At 36.2% G+C, this 22,641-nt stretch overlaps 1 protein-coding gene across 5 annotated transcripts in view; it reads left to right on the top strand.

Annotated features, from left to right (window-relative positions):
• LOC110374485 (protein NDRG3) overlaps nt 1-22,641 on the top strand; it is a 61,406-nt gene that overhangs the window by 5,897 nt on the left and 32,868 nt on the right. For 4 of the 5 annotated variants that reach the window (XM_049843607.2, XM_021332201.3, XM_021332203.3 and 1 more), the window contains 2 exons: nt 2,623-2,697; nt 10,091-10,269. In XM_049843607.2, the coding sequence (XP_049699564.1) occupies nt 2,663-2,697; nt 10,091-10,269 (214 nt within the window). In that variant the 5' untranslated portion in view covers nt 2,623-2,662. The remainder of the gene's footprint in view (nt 1-2,622; nt 2,698-10,090; nt 10,270-22,641) is intronic. The other variant, XM_021332205.3, reaches the window with a different exon arrangement.

The following is a 22,641-nucleotide window of genomic DNA, read 5'->3' as shown; positions in this document are numbered from 1 at the left end:
TTTGAACGCAGTGGACATAAAATCAGTCAGGTAATTCAAATTTAGTTTTTTTTTTTCACTGCGGCACTATAAGTCACTAAAACAAATCGCACAGATGCCCCTGTGTTGATAGTGTTTCGATTTTTTTTTTCTTTATTATTATATTCCTCTTCCTCTTAATAAAGAGTATATCTCTCCCTTTATTAATAAGAACGTCAATGTAACGTCAAACAAAAAAAGTGGAAGCATTTTTGTTTGTTTGTTTGTACCCTAAAGGCTCCGAAACTACTTAACCGATTCTATAATTCTTTTACTGTTGGAAACCTGCACTCTTCCCAAGTAAAATAGGCTATATTTTACCGCGGTACGGGCAGTAGTTGAACCGCGGGAAAACGGCTTTAGTTCGTAATAAATAATAGAAAAATTTGAGTCGAAACTGGCAACCAAACATTAGAAGTCGGATACTTATATCCCATCCAACGAATTGACAAAATGACGTTTAGCCAAGACTTTAAACGTTACATGCAACTACTATAGACGTGACAGTCTATGAAGGCGCAAGGCCTTCAATCAAATAGCTGCTTCGACCAGATGACTGAGACATACATAATATATATTTTAATATAATTTAACATAAATCATAACGAGTTATGCCCAATTCGTAATTTTAGTGATTTGGCATCCATAAAAAACGTGTCCCAGTTGGTCATTCAATAAAATATTTTATTTTGCTTAGTCCCAATTGGTCATCCGTACTTTATTTTGTAAAAAGTACTGTCAACAAGATAAGCTTTACAATATTGTAATATGTTTTTTTTTTTTTTTTATTGGTTATGTTTTTTTTCCGAATATGGCAAGACGCTATTAATAAAATCGCGATTTCAACGGCGTCAACACCGCACGGCCAAAACCAAAATACCAGGATCGCATAAATCTGATGAGTAATATACCTACCAATCAACGAGTGTCCATGGAACTGCCCACCGTGTACTAGGACCGCATAACTTACAGGAGTATAGCAGTCAAGAGTGTCAGGATTTTACGTTTTTTTCCTAATTGTAGATAAACATGCCAATTTACACCATCATTCATCATTTTTATGTATACAATCTCTTTGCTAGTTATGGGCCCCTGGTACTTTTGTTACCGGCACAAAAAGTATCGAGTCACATTTTCGGGTTTATAAAATGCCCATGTTGTCTTCACCTGTGTTTTAATGTAAATTTTATTATATTTATATGAGAGCTATACCTTTACCTACATCGAAGTTTTTCATTTAAAATTTCTTCTAACACTTTTATTTCTGACGGTACTCTGATACGTGAAATTTTATGCGGGTGACGAATCGGAACTCAAAATTTAAATATTAAATTATTTATTTTGCTCGAATGACCAATTGGGATTTGGTGTATGGAAAAAATAGTTGGTGACCAATCGGTACTAATGACAAATTGGGAATAACTCATCATAACCATGATAAGTCAGGCACATACCTAGAAATACGGATTTATTACGTAATTAATTATGTATCTAGTAACTAAATCATCCGTCACAATTATGATAAAAAAACACATTTCCCACTCATAATTTAAAAACGACCTGCCCTCTCACTGTAGGATTTTGTAGGTCTAGGAACTTTCTTATTATAATAGCCATTCTGGCCTAGTTTTACACGTATTTTTATCAGTTACATAGTTCTTGTACCTATATGACCCGCGGTTGCAGGTATTGCAGGCCGGCGGTAATTGTCTACCAATTGACCAGTTCCGTAGCCGGTTTTATCAGATCTTCACAAAATTTGAGGACATCTTCCTATCTAATTTTTTTTTTGAATGAAAAATGAAGGTACATATTGCACAATAAATATAATATTTTAAAAATTAAAAGAAAAGCCTTGAAGTGAAAATTGTTTCTTTAGAAGTCATAAAGGAAACTGTTTTACGTCATCGTGTCTGACGGCCTTGGTTGTAGCGTGCGAGTGGGTCGGCCGTGGACTCAGTCGGTCATTATCTGGGACCTTCCTGTTACACTTGTCACCGCTGATTTTTACTGTATTGAAATGCTAAGATCTGAATCTGAACTAAAGTTTTTTATTTGTAATTTAGACAGACGCGTTAGCGAAATAATTGATTAATCAGTGCCAGTTTTAACGATTCTGCTTACATTAATAATTTGACATGAAACGAATCGTGTTGACTTGTCATTTAAACTTAAATTCATTATTAAAGATTGAACTGAACTTTATGCTATCCCAATTGCCATGGAGTTTAAATAACATGCTAAGCAGAGCAACACATACCTACATATCAAAAGCGACGCTAAACGCTGTAAACCGTCTTTCCACTTTGTCTGCAAACTAGGTAATACGTATCTGTAGAAACACAAAAAGTAGGTACGTACGATATAAGTCAATGATTAAAATTTTAACAATTTTTCTTAAAATTTTAACTGCTTTATGAATTTTAATCACGATTTTTTATATTGAAATATTTTGGTTAGGTGAATTTTAAGAATAAGTAAGGTACTTTACAAATACGCGAATATATTTTAATAGCTGAACCCAGCTAGGTATGTGCCTGCACTATACATAAACACTTCATGTTCCATATACAGTATGCTACATACATACGTGCACTATTTCAGAGACCTTTCCTTAGAAGAAACAGAACAGTTCCAGCCCAAAATGCCCATCAGTGCTGAAGAGACCGCCCTCCTTGGGTAAGTGCAACTCACTCATTATGCCGAGATCGTAATTATTCCATTACGTATAAATATTTTGTAGTTATTGATTTCTGACACTTACGCAAATATTATACATTTAAATAAATCTACTTTAATCTAAATAAAAATGATTTTATCGCGGTTATATTAATGTTATTTAGTCCCGAGTTTCCAGATCCTAAACATCATCTATGGCCACGGGCAGACTAAAGCAAAAAAGGATCCGAAACGTCGGGACTAAATAATATAGTTACTTAGTTTTATTTAAATAATTTGTAGGTTTTTTATACAGCTTTATTCTTTGTAAATGCAACGTATAGCGTCATATGAGAACATTGGTAAATATAAATTAAATATTATCGAAAGGTTTACAATATTTCTGGCAGCCAGTCGCAGGCGCATTTGAAATATCCCCAGGTGCTAATTCAATTGTACTTATCATGATTCTGTATAGTATTTTGATATATTCAGAAAGTACATAGGTATATCAGTTTTAAGAAGTTTGTATTATTCCGTCAAAGGTTCTCACTATTAAGGCTTCATATTAAGTTAATGCAATTCCTCTTTAGCAAAAAAGCCCAACATCATGTTTCGTACTTATCGTTAAGACTAACTCCTGCAATATAAGTCCTGCAAGCTTTCAGTATTTCGATTTTCTTTCAGTACAATTTAAAACAGTGTTTACTTCTTATATCATAACAAATCAAATTGCGTTATGCAAAAACCTAACCATGATCACCCGTAACAACGACCAAAAATGTTCAAAGACAGCCGGGACTTACAGTTTATAGTGCCCTCCGAAACACTGTCATTGGTGTCTGAGATATATTTAGACAGTACATACAAGCTTAGAAAAATTGCATTGGTACAGTCAACTTCAGGTCAGTGGTAACAGTTTTATAGGAAAATCGTACTTATTACTATTGAGTTAAGGTGCATGCATGACTGTTACCACTGATGTGCAGTCTACTGTACTTGCCTGATCTGGAATCGAATTCCCACTCATACATGGACGCACTAGGCCATCACGACGAAGAGCTAACCGCTTTTGAAAATGACACTATCGGGTGGCTGTAATGAACTTCGGCGCGGCTTGTTCAGCAGTAAGTCGCTAATCTTATTAGCGTTCGCTAACTACGATACCAACATGCAATATGGCTGTGAATAGTAGTAACGTGGACCCTCAATCGCTATTGAACTGCAGCCGTGTTTTGGTATCATAATTTGATTCTAGAGTTACCTATTCAGTAATCTCTTATGAAGAATTCCCAGCAGTATGAATTATTTGAAAGTTACGTAGAAATACATAAGTTAATTCTCTTACTAATGCGATTTTATAACAATAGAATTCTTGGAACAAAGACCTTTCTATTAATATTAAATAACAAAATTTCAAACATAATTAAGTATTCTTTCAATGGCTGTACATGTTGAATTTCTATCAAAGTTTTTGTTGTAAGTAAACTTTATTATCGAATTTAAATGAAGAAGTAGGTGAGGTTTAGTAACCGTTGGTTCGATTAAACAGAAAAGAGCTTTCATTATGACAATATAGTTAAAATGTTTTAGGGACGTTTTTAATTTTTTAATCTCCAGCTAGGCTTGAAGGCTAGTCTTCCTCTCGCGTCTTTGTTCGCGTTTATTTGGGATATATGTGTATACTAGCTTCCGCTTTGTGTGTTGATAAGAAGCCTGTGTGTTAATCCAGGGTATCACCTATCTACATACCAAATTTCAACCAAATCGGTTCAGCCGTTTTTGCGTGAAAGAATAACAAACATACCTACATTCTCACAAACTTTCACATTTATAATACTACTAGTAATAGTAATTAGTAATGATTCAAAAGCATAATGATTCAAATTGTAAAAGAATTATTCATGATTATTTATGATAATATTTTTCTTACTATTTTGACACATCCGTACCCACAAATCAACCCCTCGCCATCCGGCGCAAACAAACTAGCGTAACTCGTTTGCTTCTCCCGAAACTAGATTCGTTCTAGTTTCAAACGAACAGCAGTTAAGCAAATATTTCCAAGTTCTATTTTAATGGCAATTAAGCGAACCTAACAATAGCTCCAGTCCCAGCATCCAATCGCGTGGCTTGTTCTTTGTACTTAATGGAAAATTCTTGTTTTGAATCACGCCAACGTATTTCATATTATTCACTTACGGGGATTTATTCTGTTGATAAATGTTTGAGTAGCTCGGGTATTTTGGGACGAAATATTGGAATTTCGAATCTCTAAGGCATACAATTAATTTTGGTCATTCTTTTGTATCTGTCGTATGTAATGGTTTATGTAGATGTCTTATGTAGTTGCTTTATTTATTTATTCCTTTATTTCAGGCAACTAGTACCCATAGAAATACAAATACACATATATTGTACATAACTTATAAACTAATACCTAAAATTATCCATATCAATATATACAATATTATACATCTATAAAAAACTTAAATGTTCTACATTATATTGTATTATATAACAAACATTCTTAAAACTAATGCACACGATCTGATGCACACAGGCGAACTACCGACTGCAAACATTGTCTCTGAAAATTCTGTATTCAGTTTGTCTGATGGGAAGGATTTGAAAAAAAACTTTATTTTTATTTTTGGATTTCTTAATGGCCAATAATGTAATATTAATAACCTAGTAATATTATAAAAGCGGTAATTTGTATGTATATGTGTACCTCTATCACGTAATATCGTGTGCATTAGACCTTGACGAAACCATCCTTGTCGCACGAATCGTCCTTTGGACGTCCGGGTCGGTCTCCTTCTACAGCGTGACGATGTCCTGGAGACTCTTCTCTGTGCCATCCCTTCGACGAGGCATTTGGCTGACTTTGCCAAGCGGTGTGAACAGCAGCAACTTGGCACTGCTAATTTCATCCTCCTTGAACGATGCTTTACAGATCTCAGGATGCTAATCTCGTCCATATAATCGATGGCATGTTTGATAAATGCCAACACACACACGAACAATCTGCAATTTGGAAAAATCTTGTCGAGCCTATAGAATCGAATCCGAAATAAGGGTTATCCGAGTGAGGACCAAAGTAATCGACGTAGCCCCAGAGTAAACACTGGCTATATGCGCACGTATTCGCTTCGTTGCGCTCGGACGCGTATAGGTTCGAGTAAACCGTATCTAACGTTCTTTTACTTCACGCCATCGTTACAAAATGTCATTACTGCCACCTTAATCATATTCAGTCCAAGTATTTATCCCAGCCTAAAGAAAAACTTTCTATACTTTGAAACCTTTTGGTCAGTTCATTCGTATTACAATGAAAGCTTAACATGAAAGCGTAAGTCGCTTATTATAAAGAAATAAATAGGATTTGATAAGGATAAAACGATACTTGTGTTAGGAATACCAATGCTTCAACATCGCATTGCTAATTTAGTTATAGCTTAGAAGTAGTTATTTAAATTTTGAATTGTCATTTCGGTTCGGTCGTGGAAGCACCGGGAGAGTATGATATGAGTGTGTTAAATGTTATGTATACGTTTTCATTAACTTGTCAGAGCATTGTGCAGTTGGCTACACCGCAGGTTCTCCAATATCGACAATTTGCCTGCAGGCAGGTATCTTCGCCACATCGGAAATACCATACGATAGCCAAAATTGTGGTGAGACGGGCCCGAAGCACAATCATTGTTGGCGTGGCGTGCATACCCTATGATATTCTCGAGTTACATAGTGGTGTCCAATTTCTTAGCATACAAAAACGTGTCATTATCAGTTCATAATACTGGAAACCTGGGAACATTAATCACAATTCTTACTGCTATTTGTTAGTAACCAGCTAATAGGAAATATCTTTTGAATATGTTGGATTATCATTATGAAATAATGGTGAATGCAAATATTGGTTCTAAGAATATTAGTCGACAGGCTATTTATATTTATGTCCCTGCAACTGCGAAAAATATGGGTGCCCTTCTAATAGGAACCTATTGGATTGATCACGCAAGGCCTGAACAAACTTTGCTTTCTTATTTGAAATTGTAAGTGCTACTTTGGTCTCAGGAAGCTGGCTTTTAGTTTCCTATTTATCATCTTACACTCAAATGTTGAGCTACATTAAAGTTTAATCTAGAAAGACTCATTATAGTTAATAGTCTTGCTAACTATCCTTTGCATTATCTTAACTATCCTAGTATTAATGGTAAATAGAAAAGTCTACCCTCATAAAAGAAATGAGTGGGTGGGAGAGAATCCTACACTTCAACCCTCCTATACCTCATAATAATTCTAAAAATAAAATCTAAGTGCTGTATCTGATTTTGAAGTGCTTTTTAATTAATAACAATTTCCCTAGAGCTTTATCCGTTAATTTCATGGTGTCTATTACCTAAGCAAATTATTCTTCGAATATTTCAATGGTTTCTGGGGTTGGTGTTGGTTGGGAGCTATGGTCCTGCCTGGTGTGCCCATATTCAAACAAACAGAAAGTGGCGTTGTTATCCCGACCTCTCGTCCTGGCTCCGTGCCAAGAAGCCCGGTCGATTCGGTGCCCCCTCGCGCGGGGTGAGGGCATTGCCTGAGTAAGGCTCCAGCCAAATCCTATGTCTCGACCTTTTTTCTAACGGATATTTCTTACTTTCGTTTTTAAAGTGCCTTTAAACCTCGGTGAAGGTCTGTAAACTTAAGCATGAAACTCCTCATTGGAAAACGGTATATTCGCCGTTCCTTGTCACGTCTTCTTAACCTAGTTCTGCTTAGAAGTAGTTGATGTTTTTTCTGCCTAAGTAGTTTTAGTAAATTCTAATGTAGCTTACCCAAACAAAAACCAAAGAAAAAAAAATTAAATCTTAAAAGACTTTAAATGAACTGATTGTTCCTTATAACGAATAACGTCCTTAGGGTAATTCGGTCCAAGGTCATGTTTAGTAAAAAATGACGACGAGCCCTGAATGCTCCACCTGTACCTATTGTTCGGCTCTATTATCAAAGAGGTTTGTAGCTATTTTTGATGTTCTCTACTAAATGATTATAACTCATTTGTGTCGCACTTTGTGTATTTTTTTTTCGATTTTTTCGTGGTAAGTAGAATTTTGAAACTGGAAAGTCCTATGCTCCGTCACGCTAAAGTAGGTACTTTTCTACAAATAATATTCTACTGTCCCAAATATCTTTTGTAGACACCACAACTAGTTTAATTAAGAATTGTTGACGCTTTTTAGACGGATTTTGTTAATTTTCATGCTTTCGTTTATCTGATAGAAAACCGATGACTGTTACAAACTGAATTTATTAGATACATTGTCTTGCATCCGCTGATCGAGATCGAACATTAGCTAGGTGCATAAACATTTCGTTACACATCATAACAGTATTGAACTTTACATGGTTTTAACGAAATACATATGAGTTATACAACATACAAAAATCTAAATCCTGAGTGTAACATCCAGACGCACCACATTACAGACAGGTGCCTCGTTGCGGCTACTGGTTTCGTAAAAGTGTTTCCTTCGGGATCCTTTCTACTACACGATTTTCGAATTTGTTGTCGTACTGAAACTGACAGGTGAAATATTGTATAGAGCTTCTCGGCACAGCTTGTTTTCTATATATTGACAAAAAATATTACATAAATAACTAAATTCTATCAGACTAATACTGCAATAGTATAGTGTGTAGTGTGTATAGTCACCCAATACACACTACACAGCAGTAAACTTAGCTGAATTACACCAAGTACATGACCATCCAGCAAAAAAACAACTCAGATTTTCGAATTTATACATCCTACTTACTAATCCTACTAAATGTAATGAGGGAAGGTGGTCATGATGACGTTGATGATGAAACATTAACGGTTCCCTCTTTGGAAAGTTACTGTCGTTAAACAAAGGAGCCTTATCTATTTATGACTTTCAGCTCTACGCTAAGCTTTGCAGTTTTATTAACCAATATAGTACCTGTGGCTACAACCAGCCAACACATGTATGCCACTAGTTAGGTTTATGTCTAGACGTGTCTTAATAAAAATATAGGTGTTTCCAGCCGTGGTTAAGTTAGTGCCTCGAAGACATGCCTTGGAGGTAAGGTAAAGGTCATGTTTCCTTTAAGACCCCATTCAATTATGGATAGTGGTTATCGTTGGTCACCGTGTTGACGTGCAATCATAAGCATGCGCAGTTTTATTATACATTCTTTTATTTTTAAATATATAATTAAATATCTTCAGTAACAAACATACCTACTTCCTGACAAATCTTCACGTTTATGATACGTAGGATTTTACGTCGATGATTTGTCCATGGTCTCTTTTATACCGCTTATAAAAGATTAACAAGAAGCGTGTGCGGGAAGGCTAAAATGAAGATTTTTTATAAAAGTTCTTTAGAAAATCTTAAGTTTAAACCGCTGTGGTCTAGCTCAAAGTTTTACTCGTAAGTTTTGTTCCAACATGCTTGCTTGAGAAGGTTTACTTTAAAATAAAAGTATACTTCATTTACTAACAAGAAAACAATATAATTACAAAGTAATATATTCTCATGACTTTTTCGTTAAACCGATCGTGTACCAGTTTTCTTAACAAACCTTTTTTGGCAATAGTGAACATTTGTCCGACTAGCTGAACGGAACGTAACAGAAAAACTGACCACATGCACATCTGAGTCGTACGCCGATCGTTTGAATTAAGAAGTGGTTGGTTCCGTATCCTCAGTCTTTGTCTTTCGCCTGTTTATTTTGGATTTTGAAAATATCAATGGGTCCCTGTAAAATGATGAGTAATTAAAGCACCCTTTTTTTCAGTTTGGTAGAGATCATTTCTGTAAAGTCTTGCTCTTTTATATGTAAAAATTCATACTCATACAAATACAGTTAGTGCACTATAATATACTTTGCGACGGTCAGAGAACACTGCAAACTGGAGCTTCACCGTCGTAAATGCAAAGAATTTATTTATTTATGAAGAATCTTGATTAATTTACACGCTCGAGTAATAGGGGGTAACGATAAAGGCTTATATTAACTTGTTGAGGAACAGAACCCCAAAAATGAAACGTATGTAAAAATGCTTCACATGAAATGTTTGCAGTTCGCGCTCGCTATGATTAAAAACTTAAAACCAACCATGCCTTTTCGTGGAACGTAAACGTTTCGTTTTTATTATTTACCTTTGCAATAAAGGTTGTTATTTCCATGGAGTTTCACAGATTAATCCTCCAGATTGTTGTAAATGCACGCAGGGAGCGGTAATTAACGAGTTCATTTCAGTACATTTACACACACACACTGTATGGTTAACGCATCTTCGGCGGATAAAAAATCTATACCGTCTCGTTTATAATTTGAAGTGCTAAAACACTATAAAATATCGATATAATATAGGCTTTTTTCCCCACAGCATGGACGATATCGAGCTTAAGAACATCCAACTGCAGTTTCCAAGCGCTCGTCGATTCAGCGGCGAGGGGGGATGTGCGGAAGTGCGTGTGCGCACCGACCGCGGCGACATCGTCGTGGCCGTGCAAGGCGACCGCTCCAAGCCAGCTATCATCACCTACCACGATCTTGGCCTTAACTGTAAGTGGACACTCTATATCGTGTGTCGTACCTAATCACATTAAATCCTATCACGTTTACTTTATGATATTCTATGGCGAATTGTAAAAATATTAACCTTATCAATTCAGTAGTTTAGTCACAGGAGTCATTTTTCGTTTTCATAATTTACAACATCATGTGTAAAGCAAATATAAAGTTAGGAGTATAGAATATTTTGACCAGTTGACAGCTATCAGTTTTCAAGGGAGAATTTCCGTTGTTTGTAATGACTGACTCTTATATGGTATTCTAATTCTCGCACATTTTTATTCTATTTACTTTGTTTGAATATTTTTTTTATTATTATTTTACGCCATGTACTAACGAATTGAATTTAACGTGATTAGGTACGACACACTTTGTATATTTTAGTAATTTATTCATGTTAATGATAATATATACCATCAGATATCTATTAATTTCTTAAATATTTACATTATTAAATTAATTATTTTTACAATTAAAATTAAAAACAAGCAATTCCTACCTTTGTGAACAAGGCACTTAAAAGCAATCCTTGCTACTTTCCTAACAAAATCTAGCGACAAATTCCGCAGTTGCATAAGTACGTAGTACATGCATATCAGCCATTAGGTAAGTTATTATTCAATCCGATCAAAGAGTTGTTGTTGGCTCGTGAAAGATAGGTATTATTGGCCGTGATGAGAAAATTTGCGGCACGAGCTACGCCGTGCATCGTTTGTGCAGCCCGATGTGTAATGCAACCTCGTACAATTCTATATGTATCTCCAGACAAAATGATATACTACTTAAAATAGGACTTCTTTCTTTTCTGACGTATCGTGTTTTTTTTATTGGTAAAAGCTCATGTGAATGAAAATACAGATGTTATTTCAGTTTTTCTCATAAAACACTTACAAGTAGGCATAATGTGTATTCCTTAAAAGTAAATTTTCTGCTGTAGTTTATAATGCCAATGTGTTTTGAGTTTGTGTTCAACTGACCTCATTTATGCCATTACACGAAAGACTAACAGGGCTCGATTGGTTAGTAGGAATGCAGTGCTATCGTGTAGTATGCGACGTGCTGCGCAACGTTTTCGGACATGGGCATAGACTATGCAATTGGCATTTGGAAACTTTGATACACACGTAAGCTCGTCGTTGCGTATGAACTAATTTGGACGTTTGACTTTCGTGTCCGTGCATATTTAGCTTACGACTTTAGTGGCGATTTTACAACCATTTCGTATTTTTTATGACTTTTGAAAAGCAGAAAATATAAAAAATTATACCAACGACTAAATCGACATAACGGGAATCTAGATCATTGGTGTAATAAGGCTGTAATATTGATTACGAAAGTTTAGTTACGTAACTTGCGTGCTGGTTGAAAGTAAGACGACGCTTTCAGGTAGGTACATTCACATTGATGGGTACAAAACCAGATTTTCATGATGTTATCCGGTAGTCCAGGTCAATATCGGCACAACTTGTGTCGTTTGGTGGATTTTACAAGAACCTAGTGAGTGAGATTTTACAAGGACTGCTGTGTCTCGTACACTCGGTCGACAATCGAACTACGTACATCGCGTATGTCTTTCAAAATGGTTATTTCTTCGACCTAATTTATTGTTAAAAGGTCAACTTAAAGGGCTACCGGGAAAGCTATCAGTACCCTTAAATAAAGCAGTAATAACTTGAAATTTTACAAAAATGGAGAAAACTTCAACATTACACAGTCAAAGGAAACTCAACTTCAAACTAGTTATTAAAGGTCAAAAAACTGTTTGTGCTATTTTTATGCACTAAACAAATTACACACTAAGTATCTCTTCAAATAGCTTTATGTTTGATAGAAAACCAAAACAATTTGCCGGGTCGGTCAGCATCGTGTTACCTAACACTTCAGTACTAACAGGCTGTGTAATGTGCTAATTAACTGACACAAAAGGATGCCTAGAATACTGTTAAATAAAACGAAAATGAGAACTTATTTCATCCGACGAGCTATAATTAACTATCCAATTTTAAATGTCATGGGATAACGTTCAGCGAGGAATGATAAATTCGTTGTTTCCATGATACTGCTAGCTACGTTACATATTACCTAGTTTACCAGCGACCATGCAATGTGGTTGTCTAGATATCAGCTAGCGACACTGATTCCTGTCTACTCTTCCCAACTTAAACGAACAGAATTTAGGGCACACTTATAGTTCTCGTTGATATTCCAAGATCATTCATTCTAAACCATTTTTTCAATGAATCATCAGAATGAATCTTCAAGCTAAATTTTTTTGAGGATGGGATTAATTGCTCTCCATTCCTCGGAATGATATTACGAGTCGGTATTAGAAACAATTGCAATATAATACTGCTTAAGTGGCTTACCGTCTTGCCTTTTCGTTTGTTCCCCTTCCGCAATAAAGCTTGAGTACGTGCAATATATATTATGTATGTGGTATATAATAACTATAATAAGCCTTTATGACTTCTGCAATACCCGTCGCCCTTAAAATCAAATAACTTTTGGATGTTCCTCTTTTTTGTAACGGCTTGTATGTTGTATGATATAAGCGGTTTGACAAAATGCATAGCTAAAAATAATAACAGAGGTAAGTTGAACGCGACAGTCTTTTCAGGAGTGGGAAATAGAAAGGGTATATATTTTTAGGAAGGACATTTGCTGGATTATTTTTAAATAATTCTGCTGCTCGATCAATTAAGTCAGAAGCTTTTAATGTTTGATTTCTTAAGATACAATTAAATACGGGGTAATTATTTTCATTATCGATTTCCTGACTCGCCATTTGTCGAGCGCACAATAGGCAGATAGACAAAAGACGCAAGTCACGGTCACCCGCTGCCTGTATTTAGTCCATTAACAAGAGCCATTATTAATAGGTACTGGATAAAACAATGCGGAAATATAAATTTAGCGGCTCTAGGCAATAATATTAGTGATTAAACTTTACCAACATTCTACTTCCCTGTTTCGACATCCTATGTTTAATAAACTCTCTGCCTGGGATTCTATTCATTTTCCAATACTTTTATATAAACCCTAAAACATGTTACAGAAATAGGGGTAGACAGGTAAATAACAGCACTGCATTTGAGAACCTTTGATGTTGGCTTTAAAGTTTAACCCGGTGCCGTAACTGAAAAGTTGTTTAATTATAAAAACTACGGTCGACTGACCGTGTGTAGCTTAAATGCAATTCGTATAAACGAAATACGTTGCAACTTCAAAACAAATGAGTCAAATAATGCATGTTAATCCCAGTATTTTGTGTACTCTCTCCACACTCATGATTTAAATTATCAAAGCCTTCAGCGCCAGCCATCATGCAAGGCAATTAATTAATGCGGTTGTTAAATGAAACCAATTAATTGAGCTGATATTATTCAAACCAACGATTCGTTTTATCAAAGAGCCAGATTGTCACAGATGTCGGCACAAATTTACCCCAACGGGTGCAGCGCTCAACCAATTATTCCAATTAGTGGAAAAACTGTTCGTGGATCACACCCTACTATTGTGACTCAATTTCATTACAACTAGTAATTGTATTCAAAAAAAGGTTTCTTTCGCTGCAACCAAAAGTACTAACAACAAGTATTAAAGTTCTTTTAAATTAGGCGTGCGGTTGTGGCGTACCCGTCGTGCGGTGTTTGCAACCAGTGTATGAAGACAAATGAACGTACCGCACCCCGGACGACAAACATACCGTTGCCACACGCTTTGCACGGCAACCGCTCCGATACAAAACGTCTCATTTGAAAGAATCCTTAACCTACTTGAGTCATAGAATTCACCATCTTCCTTCATAGCCTTTTCCCAACTATATTGGGGGCAGCTTGCACCGAATGCAGCTGAGCACCAGTTTTTTTTATATAGAGCGACTGCTTATCTGACCTCCATAACCCAGTTATCCGGGCAACCTGATTTCTGGTTTGACCTGTGGGGATCCACCAATTTATCATACCTTCCTCAAAACAACTACGTGGAATCCCAACTACCCAAAAACGAGGCAACTCGTCATGACAAGACCATCTTGTCATCCATTGACTGACCGCACCAAGCATTGTTAACATTAAACAGGTACCTTTACACATTTAAAATAAACAAAAACGAAACAATTTGAGGCCGGTACTCTGACATGCACCGATTTTAAACAGCCCTATGTCTTATTAAACCTTTTCGGCAACATGCCACTAGCAAGTGCCCACTTTTATGGGCTTCAAATGATGGCTCTACAATACTCATTAGTTTTGTAGTGCTCTGAAATTCTGAAAAATGCTTCAGCCCGTCTTTTGGCAATATCGTTCGAGTCTAAAAGTTATAATGATATTTGAAACTTAAAGCGGCGTCTTTAAGGGATTTCGGTGAAACAATTTAAAAATTAAATGGTTTATTCGTATCTATGGAAGCAGAGAACAAAAGAATCAGTCGTTCTAAGTTATGAAGATTTTATTTATACACACCGACGTATTAAAACCTATATATTGATAATTTGATCATGAAACTTGTACTTTGTTTTGGTCGTCTACTATCTGCCAAAGTATAGTGTCAGTTAAATATTCTGCGATCTAAGTAAAAATACGTGCTTTTTCCGACCGAGTACTCTCTAGAACCATATATTGGTGGTACTGGACACCAGACTCGCTGCAGAGACTGGTTTTAATGACACTTAATGTAACATTATCGACTTAGTTCCTATTGCGCAAGCTGCTTGCGGTATCGCGGTATTGGTTGGCTACTGCATATAAACACAAAATACATAGGTACAGAAGTCAATCTACATACAAAGCGCGTTCGAGTCACGCAGACATAGGTGTCTATGTGTGCGTGTTCACAGACGCGCTGTCTCAAAACAACTCAAAACAGTGCGAGCGCGGCTGCCGTTTTCTTGAGATACACACAAGCGCGTCACACACAAGGTAGATAAATGTGCACGCGTCTGTAATTTGACTGTAATATTTTTAATTTTAATAACAAAAGAAAAAGTAATAATGGAGCAACAAAAAGTCGTATGTATTATAATTGTTCAGTGGACGGTTGTTTTTATACAAAAATAAACAGTGAATTGTCGTTTTTTTAGCCTGCCGTATTACCTTTAGTACCTATGTACCTACTTATTTTCTCATATTTCGATGGTTCGATTAATAAACGCAGTAGGTAGGTACAGTTAGGTGGGTAGGTAAGCGCCCCGGGGAGGCCTCTGGCCCAATGCCGAAATAAGTTTTGCTAGTGTCGACCCAGGCGAACCTGCCTACCTACCCTCAAAGATTATTACTAGTAGGAGTTGATAATTTTTGTGATCATGGCGAGAGTATGTTGTAAGGTAGACGAAATAAAACTCGCACATCAAGGTTTCTGTAGGCAGAAGCAAGCTTAGATCAGGGACTGTACCAGCCCATTACATACAAAAATATTTTTTTCACAAGTAAAGAGTAGGGTAAGTATATATGTATGAATAACAAAATTATAAATTGCGGTTTCTGAAAAAGTTCGGTATCTCGTTCAAACGAATTTCCGTTGAAAGTGTTTATTAACCTCTTGTATGCCACATTAATTTTTTGATTATTATTGGTTTATATTTCATTTTTCCTGTTTTATTCTCAACAATACATCAAATAATTAGATACGAGTACCACTACCACGTTAGTTTTATGCGCATAAAAAAGTTGACAACCCTAGCGCGACCGATGAGTTTAGGCATGAAAAGTGAAGTACATACATGAGATTGACTTCTGTACCTATGTATTTTGTGATATAAATCTGTTTAAATTGCAGTAGGTGTTACTAGCTTACCTAGTGTTTTCCCCTTTCTGGTTTTGACGAAAAATTACTGCAATATTACCGAGATTGTGGCGTCAATTCATAATACATTGGGACGTACAAAAAACCCACAATTGCCTTTGATAACAAATTCGGAAAGGTATCTATAAATCAATTAAGCTCCACAAAGCCTTGGATCACAATATCCGCTGTCCATCATACAGCATTATTATTAAGGTTTCGATGCTAAAGCTTAGTAGCTATCGATATCTACCTTCGTAGTTTTGTATAAGTTAGTTTGTACCTCCTAAATGAAATTGCTAAGATAGACGGTAGGTATTCAATAAATCCTTCCTTTATTTATAAATCATATCCTTGGTAGTCGTTACGGGTAGTCAGAAGCCAGTAAGTCTGACACCAGTCTTACCATCGGGTATTTCGTTGCCCGGGTGACTGGGTTGAGGGGGTCATAAGTATAGGGCAGTAGTTCCTTGTGAAGCGCTGTTACTCAGCTACATCCGGTTAGACTGGAAGCCGACCCCAACATAGTTGGGAATAAGGCTCGGAGGGTGAAGATGATGAGCCGGTAGGTATTCAATATACAGTGTATACAATCTTATCGAATAAAGCGAATCTTGTATTCCTTTCACCAATGAATTTAATATTACCAAAAAATATTTACCGAAACCTTTACATTTTTGGCTTTATAAGATATTGGTTAATTTTACTTAAATACCATCCATGTGGTAAAAGTCGTCGAACGACTTCTTAACCCTTTAAGATCTTCGCAGTTCTTTAAAGCGAACATAATTATTTTGTTCGTATAGCTATGTGTGGTCAGAGGCGGTGTGCCACTCAAGCAGTGTTACGTTAACAGGTTTACACCCTCAGTAGAGACGCGCTGATGGCACTGGACTGCACCACAAGGCGTTAATTTATTTACCAATGCTTCGGGAAGCACACAGTTGCCCTCGTGTCTCTTATTTTAGTGTTAAATGAAACGGCCCCGGTATTCACTGGCCCGTGCCGCTCCTTGTAAACGGTAAATTACAGAATATCAATAAATCTTCAACGCTTGCTGGAGCGTATCATTTATATATATAAAGCTTATAAAAGTTTTAGATTCGCGGATTATATTTGTACAGCATATTGACTCTAGGTTGTTAATTAATATTTAGAATCAATAAAGGTAACTAACTGCATTGGTGAGATACCTCGTGCTATAGGTATGTATCCATAATTCTTGTTCTTGTGGATGACCTTCCAGTGGTTTGTACAGCTGAAATCTTCGTAGCTGTAGTATAACGATATGACCTTTATGTAAAAAAAATCCTTATCGTTAGCATCAATTTTCCTAGCCTTTTTTAAGTATGTTGGGGTCGACTTCCAATCTACCAGTGGAAGCATAGGCAGGCGCCTATATATCAGACCTGATCAACCCAGTTACCCGGGCAACCCAATATTCGTTGATAGGACTGGTTGTCAGACTTTCTGGCTTCTGACTACGATAACGCCTGCCAAAGATGTTTAAATAACTGCCATTAACCACTAGTTATCTTGCCTTCCGAAACACGTGTGTTTTTAAGTATAAAGAAGCGCTTTTTTCGAAACATTTCTTAGAAGGGCTCATAACCCACCTGAATATACCTCTACAAATTCGGTCTTTAACAATGAATACTTGAAGGATAAGTAATAGATAGTCTAATTTACTATTGCTGGAAGACATTTATAATAATTAGTGCATCTGGCAAACATGACATAATAGACTTTGGAAGTAACTGGAAAATGAAACAGTTTGTCAAATTGCAAGCTCTCGGCTTTGGGCTTTGACCTCATAAATGTGACACTGAGCTCCAACGCGACTTCGTGATGGTGGCGGCACGGGTGGCTAAATCGGAATGAGCAGAAAAGCCAAGTGTTATTTCTAAAGCATATAACGCTTTGATTCATCATATCATGTCTTGAAATACCTTCGTATCTCATGAAACCTAAGCCGCTACTTCGTACTTAATTTATAATGATCTGTCAACTGTGTTTTTGTCCTTCGAAACTAAATAGCCCGGTGCTGATAAAAGGGAAATGACATTACTTGAACATTATTTCGTAACCTTCGGACTGCTATCAACTCCGAGAAGTTCGGATAGACAGTATTATTATTATTTCTAAGCCAAATAGAAAAATTGGTTAATTCTTCAAAACTGGTTACTGGAAACTGAAAACTTACATTTTTATTGTGCCTCAAAGTATAGAAAAATAAAGTGGCTTCTATTTCTGAATGAAACTTTTCGAAGGGAAGAAACTTTTGAAGTGTATAAATTATTTCCACGTCACAAAATGTTCTACGGTCGAAACACGAAGTTATAAGAGAGAATATGTAAATCACCCAACAAGATGCCTAGATGACAAAGACGCTCAAACATTTCATTTGATTACGAGAAAAATAATATTTGTGTCTATTACTTGGAACTAATGACAACCTGAATTATACGAAATCAGAGTCAGTGCGCGATGCGCGATTCGAATTCACTTAACCGATTTTTATTTTAGTATGATTAGTAAGATTACCTACCCATTATAATGGATCAACAATTCTAGAGACGCTGTTCTCATTATTATATATCATATCATTACGTTTTGTGGAAAACATCACTTATGTTACGATCTAAATATAACAACATATTTTGAGCTTATTCCAGCACCAATTATGTGATTTGTCAATTCAAAACCTAACTTTATGTCCGCTTTGCTTTATGCAGTTTCCTCCTATTTGGAAAGTAACAGCCGAAAACCACATTTTCCATTCGAGTTTTATTCTCATTCGGAACCCCGACGTCGAATTACGTAACATTTTCCCTTATTGTGACCTCGGTCCCGCCCCGACTCCTACAACCTGCTGCTCTAAACTTTATCACATGTTTTTTGTATAATACAGCTTTTTTAGTTCGTTATAGTTACAAAAGGATAAAACGTTATTGTTGTCCCAATCATTCGTTTTAAAAATACCTACTCAGAAAACCTTTAACGGTAATCAGTTAATCCTGAACCTATTGAATAAAAGCTTAAAAGATTTTAAGGGATGGCGATATTTGGTTTAAGGTAACAATGTAATAGTACATGGAAACTAAGAAACATACCTATATAATACGCAAAGCAGACGTTATTATTACAAACAAGATCTCTAATAAATTAAGTAATTATCAATATCAGTATAGGTGTAAGTCAGGCAGCCTTTGTAGGCAATACCGACAATGTTGGCTGGAGTATCACACTGACACTCCAGTTGATTGCTTGCACTGTGCCATTTACTAGCGATCGGTACGGTAAGATACCCCTTTCCCATTTCATTAATTTGTTCTACTATCCGTAATTATTATCAGGCAACCCTTGTACGTATTGGTACCCTGGGAAACATGCGGAATTGATGGCTGTAACGCATTTAGATCTCTAGCATTAACGCGAGACAAATGCAGTGTTCCCGTTTGCTTAAATGGCCTAGAAAGTAAATAAATGCCAATAAATTTTAACATAAATAAAATATCCCGCGCATACTCGTAATCATACTCACTGCCAATGTCCGCAACCAATCCGCGAGTTCCATGAGTGTCACTAACGAATTTGCTAAACCATAAAGCAGTTTTCAATTTAAAATAGAGATAGTTCTAAGATAATAACTATAAATTAAAGTTAGTTCGAAAAGTCGAAATGTTATGGACCATGTGATTAATTCGGGCATTATTTATAATGCCCGAGCATTATGAATAATGTCTAGCTTTATCGGGCCAAGTGATTAATAACTATCTTAACTTCATTATTTATCACATTGCACGAGCATTATTATATTGCTACATGATAGTTGGGCAATTTGATAATAAACCTATATTTTATGCGGTGCGAGGGTGGCAGTTGTTCTAATAAATAAATCCTGTTACTTGCTACATATTTTATGATTGTTGTTTTAAATTATATGTTCTATTTTAATGGGAAATTATAAGTCTAGCCACAAAATTATTAATTGGACAATTGTCATCTAATTTACTAACTCGGCCTCGTTTTTCTTGATCTCATTTGTCTTGGCTCGTTTTTTTATGGTAGAATTTAATTTGGATTCAAAACATTGTATTAAAAACTGAACTTAGTGACGAAAACGAATCGCTGCAAAACCGACTCCACGTAGTCTTGTCTGCCCTACCCCTAGAGTGCAATTCAAAACCGCGAAGGCGCGGAGGGGCGAGGCGGCCTGCGAGCTGAGGCGCAGGTAGTTTTAACGCTCGCCGCCGCGGCTGAGGCTGGCCGGCTGAGCCGGCCAGTAAGCCGAAGCTGCTAACCATCTGCGACGATAAGCTCGCATGGGACCGCCGGAGCCCCGCAGCGCCGGAGCCGTGACAGAAGCCATGCTTGCTGCATGTTGCATGCTTACTTCTATGCTCTGTCAATTGATATGGGATGTGTTATATTTAGTTTATTTTAAGTTAAATGTCAATAACAATAAAAAAAATGCAATTAAATATGTTTGTATTACTTTGCCCAAAAGGTCATGGGCAATATGTATAGTGCCCGGTCAATTTGATTGTTTGAATAATTATTATCAAATTGCACTCTCATATTGGGCATTATTCATAATGACCGGGCATTATGTATACTGCCCAATTTATCACTTGGTCCATAACAGAAACATAAACAAGTCGCATAATTGAAAACTAGTGTTTTAGCGTTGGGTAGGTTCCACTATCATGACGTAACCTAATTGAAAGAAACCGCATACTTACAAGTAAATCCCGAGATAACAAGGAATATTAAAGTTCCTAGTCTCTCGAACCCAACGATAGTTATTTTTGCTCATGGAACATTGTGATCCTCGGGATAAGCAATGTTTCTGGCGCAAAAATAACTCGCGTACTTTTGTTTATAGACATCGTGAACGCGATTTGAATATCAGAATAAATTAAAATGAATAACACGTTACTATCGGTAGCTCAGTTTTTACAAATGATATGGCATTCTAGGACATCTGTTCTACATTTACTCGGCTATGTATGCGCCATTTCCATTCATGCACGTTTTCATCACCTTCTGACAGTGTCAAAGAATACTTGAAAAGGACTCTGTGACAAGTTTATATGAGTTTTAAAACGGGTCGCGAATACGGAATGCTTTTTCTTCGCTCGGCATTTGGGTCACTACCCCAAATTGGTTTGTTACTGAAAATGGTTTTTATCGTTATTGAAGTGGAGGATTTTTTGTTTCCAGCTTTGTGCTAAATGACCGTGTCGCTGCAGTTTATGAAGTATAAACTTCTTTATGTTCCGTTTGCTGTTCGTAAAACGACAGTTCTCACTGGCCTGTTACTTAGATTAGTAACATAACATCGGAATTAACTTGTTTACATAGATGCCTCAATTTGAGGCAATGGGACACTACTATAGTTTTCGCTTTTCGTAATATATGGAAGGAAAAGGTAAACTTTAAACGTTAATGAAATTCATAAATATTAATATTTTAGTCACTCTATCATATTCGTAACACTGCTTCGGCCATTTGACAATCCTTGTCAATTTATTAAGAATGCCGTTAAACACAAGCACAGACCACAACCAAATTCATAGACCTAAAAATTTTAATAAAATAAACGATAGTCAGTGATGTCCATACACGCCAAATTACATAATTGCAGGAACCAGAATAAAGTTAGTATTGGGACATTAAACTTAGATACCCTTGCCTCGCAAACCTTAAGAATATTTTGTATGGGTGGCGTCCAACTTATTAGCCACTCTTAAGATTTAATCGATCTCTTAGTGCCTGAAGCAGAGAAGCAAAACTTTGTGTATTACCGCGTGCATCTGAAAAGAAAAATATAGTTTTGCTTTTTTCTAACAGCAAAAAAATTAAAACTTAAAGTTAAAAGTACAACTTTCTGTATCTAAAGCATCCTTCTTGAGTGTGCGCGTGACCTATTTGCCATAAACATGAGAGCAGGGCAAAATTAAAATGCCCTACACTGTTTCCATCACAATCATGCTTTTGCGTACAAACTACACTTACATCTATTTTTCTAAACCGTACACTGTGTACGTACATATTTCAATATTTTACCCAACATTTTCTGTTTGGACTAAATAAAAACAAAGAACAACAAACTCATGTTCGTGTTTACGTTACAGAACGTTCGTTGTTGTGTTGCTTTCATTTTTTAGCATGTCACAAATGTACCCGAATAGAATAATACTTGGGAAAGAATAGCTGATAACTTTAATTACCACAAAAACCACGCTGATAACTTACGAATCTTTATAGGTACCCTATCTTAATACCTACACAGTCGCCCACTCGGCTTTACGTGCCGACGGCAACTCCCATACATTTAATTTTGTATGATCTTACTGTTTTTAACTGGATTTTGTTGCTCCGTAAATTGAAAGGTATGGTTCGTTGGGGCTATGAGAATGAGAGTAAATTGCTCTGGCCTGTTAGTTCAGGACTTTCTTCTTAAAATAATTAAATATTAACTGTTTAAGATTTTTGTTTTGTTCAATCATTTAAAGTGCTGTAAAATGTGTATCAAATTAACATTATCATTATATTTAAAATAAATTGGCCTATACA

This window comes from Helicoverpa armigera, chromosome 1, assembly GCF_030705265.1.
Source record: "Helicoverpa armigera isolate CAAS_96S chromosome 1, ASM3070526v1, whole genome shotgun sequence".
Classification (NCBI taxonomy): Eukaryota; Metazoa; Arthropoda; class Insecta; order Lepidoptera; family Noctuidae; genus Helicoverpa; species Helicoverpa armigera.
This window is presented reverse-complemented; position numbering and strand designations above follow the sequence as displayed.